At 38.7% G+C, this 4,592-nt stretch overlaps 4 protein-coding genes across 20 annotated transcripts in view; 2 read left to right on the forward strand and 2 right to left on the reverse strand.

The window, feature by feature from the left end:
• Window positions 1-690: 690 nt before the first annotated feature.
• LOC113210230 (probable DNA-directed RNA polymerases I and III subunit RPAC2) lies at window positions 691-1,693 on the reverse strand. 2 transcript variants are annotated; one of them, XM_026428109.2, is made up of 2 exons: window positions 1,548-1,693; window positions 691-1,192 (listed from the first exon to the last, which is right to left on the reverse strand). In XM_026428109.2, exon 2 carries the CDS (start codon window positions 1,054-1,056, stop codon window positions 745-747), a length of 312 nt encoding a protein of 103 aa, XP_026283894.1. In that variant the 5' UTR covers window positions 1,057-1,192; window positions 1,548-1,693; the 3' UTR covers window positions 691-744. The 2 variants fall into 2 exon arrangements, with proteins under 2 accessions (XP_026283894.1, XP_026283895.1); XM_026428110.2 differs by lacking the exon at window positions 1,548-1,693 and adding an exon at window positions 1,279-1,457.
• A 27-nt stretch (window positions 1,694-1,720) lies between these two features.
• Window positions 1,721-3,145, forward strand: LOC113210227 (transcription factor MafK). 3 transcript variants are annotated; one of them, XM_026428106.2, is made up of 3 exons: window positions 1,721-1,870; window positions 2,235-2,401; window positions 2,514-3,145. In XM_026428106.2, exons 1-3 carry the CDS (start codon window positions 1,820-1,822, stop codon window positions 2,713-2,715), a joined length of 420 nt encoding a protein of 139 aa, XP_026283891.1. In that variant the 5' UTR covers window positions 1,721-1,819; the 3' UTR covers window positions 2,716-3,145. The 3 variants fall into 3 exon arrangements, with proteins under 3 accessions (XP_026283891.1, XP_026283892.1, XP_026283890.1); XM_026428107.2 differs by having other exon boundaries at window positions 1,727-1,901; XM_026428105.2 differs by having other exon boundaries at window positions 1,757-1,906.
• A 144-nt stretch (window positions 3,146-3,289) lies between these two features.
• Window positions 3,290-4,221, forward strand: LOC113210228 (uncharacterized). The gene is made up of 3 exons (XM_026428108.2): window positions 3,290-3,498; window positions 3,603-3,787; window positions 3,919-4,221. The coding sequence occupies exons 1-3, from the start codon at window positions 3,420-3,422 to the stop codon at window positions 4,087-4,089; spliced, it is 435 nt and encodes a 144-aa protein (XP_026283893.1). The 5' UTR covers window positions 3,290-3,419; the 3' UTR covers window positions 4,090-4,221.
• LOC113210226 (hepatocyte growth factor-regulated tyrosine kinase substrate) overlaps window positions 4,128-4,592 on the reverse strand; it is a 16,392-nt gene continuing 15,927 nt past the window's right edge. For 2 of the 14 annotated variants that reach the window (XM_052272426.1, XM_052272419.1), the window contains exons 15-16: window positions 4,517-4,546; window positions 4,128-4,486 (exon numbers count right to left, since the gene is read on the reverse strand). In XM_052272426.1, the coding sequence (XP_052128386.1) occupies window positions 4,233-4,486; window positions 4,517-4,546 (284 nt within the window). In that variant the 3' untranslated portion in view covers window positions 4,128-4,232. Of the gene's footprint in view, window positions 4,577-4,592 lie in introns of all 14 variants that reach the window. The other 12 variants (XM_052272427.1, XM_052272418.1, XM_052272422.1 and 9 more) reach the window with 7 other exon arrangements.

Here is a 4,592-nt window from a genome sequence, read left to right on the forward strand (position 1 = left end):
AAAAAAAAAACAGAAAAAAAAATCAGAAAAACAAGACGATAACTAGAAAAACTATAAAAATTGTACGCTTGCATTTATAGTAAAGGACTCCTCGGTGGGAGGAGGGGACGATCCCTCCCCCGTAGCCCCCGCCAACAGCAGGCCGGGCAGGAGAACGAGCAACAGACGCATTTGGTGGGACTTTCCGCGCGGGACTGCGCACTGCGCAGCGCTATCCAGCTCCGTGCAAATTGTCGTGGTAACGGCCACAAAGTGGCCGCACATTAGGCGTAATGTGACGACGGGGTGCGGATCGAGCCGGTCATCGTCAGCTTAGCTGTGGTGTGGGGTCTGACAACCAGCACCATTGACGCACTTTAGTTCGCCTGCACAGTAGCACATAAGACATAAGTGCTTTGGTTTTAACATTCTTCTGAAACTAATAATAAAGGACATGAAATAATGTGTCATACAGCCCCCTACTTATTAGTACTAGATACCGTAAGACTTTGACGTCCAATTTGTTTTGTTTCTTTAAAAAAAAAAAAACATTTTCTTACTGGGCAGTAAAGTGGTAATTTACAGGCCTCTGCTTAAAAAAGTATTTGCCACATTCACATCCATCTGCCTACTTCAATAATACAACAAGACCTGATCATTAGGGGTATCATCTGCTTTCACGATCAATTCTTCAATAAATTTATTTTTAGGTGGTTTAATTAGAAAAATTTATTCACCGAGACTAGAATGTACAGATAGAATAGATCATGATGTGTTGGCAGCTTTGAAGGCAGTCACTTTTTCTTGAAATACAGTAGTTGTATGATCACACACTTTAGATAAATCTTCAAGCCCTCTCCTTAAAATGTCCACAGCCCTTGCTCCATTTGTCTGAATTCGAAAGTGCATCTTAGCTTCAGCTGGGTGAGGCACAGTGTATCCACAAAAGACTACCTCTGGGTATCGCACAATAATGCATCGAAGTGCATTGCCCAGGGTATGGCCTTCCTCTTGAAACACAAAAGTTCTGGACTTGTCTCCATAGGCTTCGTCTCCAGCAAGCTCTGCCAGTTTCATTTTCGATTCAGTGAGTGGCTTCAATTGTTTCTGAAGAGTTCCCAACCAATCCAGGACCACAAACTGAAGAACAGGTTCACGGGGAGAATAATGAGAACCAGTAAGAAGTAGTAGAGTTCTGTGCTCATGGGTCTTTCTGTAATAAAATAAAGCATTGATAAACAAATGTATATTTTGCACTTCTTTGATTACTAAGGTAAACAATAAACAGTTAGCAAGAACCTTGAAAACACAGTTCGAATGTTTTAGTTCCAAAGCTTTATTTATTTAAAAAATTATTATTTTTTAAGTAAAGATTTAAGTAACGATACAATAAAGTTGGTTATCACACAATGAGTCACACCCAACGAATTAACCTAGACACAATCACGTGCAGTACGTCAAACGACTTGAAAGATAAGATTAACACAGATGGATACTGAGGCAACTGAAATCAAAATTGGAAACTTAAAATGACCTCCTCTATTAATGTTCTATGGAAATTTGAATACCTGAAGTTGATTGAATTAAATATCCTCGTAAGTTTGTAAACAAAACTCAACTGCTGTGAAACATTGGAACAGGGAACAGAGGATTGGAAATCTAAAGTTTAAAAGAATCTATATGGCTGTGACGAAATCGTCTGCTTGGTCTGCTGGTGGTGGATGGATGGAACTTGCTATCAACATCAACATCGATGGCCGTGAGGATGACTTGACAGATTTTCGTGGTACGCTTCCATCTATTGCGTGTCTTCTAGAAAAACCATCGAAATATTTGAAAAATGCCGTTAGAAGGGCGTAAAAGTGACAGAAGATCCTCTCATGGAAGTCAGGTATTGCCGTCACAGCTTCCCAGTGGCAAGAGTAAGGTTAGAATCATGTAAACACTCTTTGAATCAAATTTGACTAACACACCTTGAACTCATGCCAAGCCACGACATTGTTTTAAACTACTTTCTATCATCCCTTTACATATATCTGTTTGGTTTGGTCTGGAGTCCTTGGTGTTGAATGTGAAGAGGTGGGAAACTAATAACAACTTTTGCTTCATTGAAAGGATGCAATTTGAATAAACATTGGTAGAAATAATTTGTTAAACTTTGAATCAAAGATAAAGCTTACTTGATCTCCACCTTCAATTTGTGTACCAAATTTATCATTTAATAGCGCCAATTATATTTAATTTTTACTCCGTAGGCTCCACTGTCACCTGGTCCAGTGCTGGACATTAGTGATGATGAACTCGTTTCTATATCAGTCAGAGACCTGAACCGACAACTCAAATTGCGGGGCCTATCAAGAGATGATATAGTACGAATGAAACAACGCCGACGCACTTTGAAAAATCGTGGATATGCAGCAAGGTCAGTTTGCTAAACAATTACATTCTCAAAATATGTTAGATTTAACTATTAATTTCTTTTCAAACACAAAACTATTTTTTTTTTTTTAATTTTTTTATTCCTAAATTTGCAGTTGCCGAATAAAAAGAATTGAACAGAAAGATGAATTGGAAACTGAGAAATCCCAAGAGTATCGGGACATGGAACTCATGAGTGAGGATAATGACGCAATGAGGATTGAACTACAAACCCTTCAAGCAAAGTATGAAGCTTTGAAAGCCTTTGCTTTATCAAAGAAGATACCCATCCCTCCTGAATTGGAATCTTGCAGGTGAATGAATATCACAAATAATGTATTCTGTAATTTTGTGATATTATGTTTATAGGCATCATCACTGTGGTAGATAGATGTTACAGTTCTATCTCAAAGTAATGAAATTGTACCTCTTAAGTATTACCTTTAGTTGTTTAAGAGTGAAAAACCACATGAGCTTGCTATTCCTTGGTGTTTTCATTTTGTTCTTTAGTATTGATGATTATGCTGTAAGTCTGAATATCAGTTAAGACAACTTTCTACTTGACCTTCTCAAATGCCCTTATATTCGAGTTATGTTCTTTGAACAGAATGAAAAATAGTTGTACTTTATATAAGATAATTCTTCTGTGGTTATGGTGTACTTGAATAACTCTAGCTTGGATAGTGTATCCATTTGTCAATAGGTTTGTACTACTAGAAGTACCTCAATAAACCACTGAGTACAGTAACTACCGTACTGGGTTTTCTTTCAAAATAAAAATTTTGTGATATTTTGTTTTCATTATAGATAAAGGAATAACTACCTTGTAAGTCTCACAACAATGATGGACAAAGGCACCATTATTGCCATGGCATGAACAAAAACACTCCCATTTTTCTTTATCAATTGTGTCTCTTTTAGCTCTTTTAGAAACCAGGAGAATTGAAGAGGCATATGAAAACTGTTCAAAGTTTTTGTGAGACAAAATATCTGTGTCTGCTCTCTGCAGTAAATCAAGGAATATGCCAGCCCCCAGAGAAGAATTCCAAGCTGCTCTACATGAAATTGCATATTATGCTCCAACCCTAGACTCTCCTTATGGTAAAATTTTCTCAAAGTAGTCAAAGAGGCTAGATGATATTCTCATATATCTAGTGTTCAGATATTTATGAATGATTTCATTTTTCTTAAACATTGAACTTTAGATCGTGTTCGGTTAGCGGAGTGGGTCCGACGACTTTCATTAGAAACAAAACTGAATGATTTAGAGTGCACTTTGGTAAACCCTTATGCCCAACTATTAAGGATTCAGGTGCGGGCAGGGCACCTCAGGTCTCCTTTTCATGTCCCTCCAAATCAAGGAAATATTCCTCCCCTGGCAGTAACTCTTGTAAGTTAATTTTAAAAAAGACAGACAAAAACAATAAAATAAAGATACATATTATCTAATTTTAGACATATAATAAAAAGCCTGTTTTTTATAAACATGATAAAACATACAATATTTGAAACAATTTGCAGAGCAAAGAAGTGCTTGCAGCAGTGCCAACACTGCCTACCCCTGGACCTACAGCCCCATTCATGTGCCGAAAATCAAAGGATGGCCATGCTTATGTATCTGCACGCCAAATTCCAGGAAAGGGGGTTTTATGTTACTTGGCTGTAAGCACAGAAGACTTTCAAGCAAACTAAACAGTAGAATTACAATATACTGACTTAAATTATCAATATAAGGGAATGAACAATTTACTTAGCATATAAACAGTTTATATTTACTCAATAATAATAAAAACTGCATCCATAAAATTTTAAATTAATATTCAAGTTGATCGTACTCAGTCAAAAGATATTAGTTCTTCACTCTCTCTTTTAACTTCTGGGTTGTGCCCTTGCTGCATTTGCACATGGCCCATACCTCCCATGTGAGGTCCAGACATTTGACCGGTTTGGGGCATCCCCATGGGCACCATTTGGGCATGTTGAGGGGCTGTGGGTCCCAGCTGACCCATTTGAGGTCCAACCATAGGCCGTCCAGAAGCCATATGGCCGGTCTGAGGACCTCCAGGGCCCATCTGCCCTGGCTGAGGACCTCCGGGCCCCATCTGGCCTGGTTGTGGACCTCCAGGCCCCATCTGGCCTGGCTGAGGACCTCCGGGCCCCATCTGCCCTGGCTGAGGACCTCCAGGCCCCATCTG

Source organism: Frankliniella occidentalis, unplaced genomic scaffold (assembly GCF_000697945.3).
Source record: "Frankliniella occidentalis isolate FOCC.00 unplaced genomic scaffold, Focc_3.1 Scaffold204, whole genome shotgun sequence".
In the NCBI taxonomy this organism is placed as follows: Eukaryota; Metazoa; Arthropoda; class Insecta; order Thysanoptera; family Thripidae; genus Frankliniella; species Frankliniella occidentalis.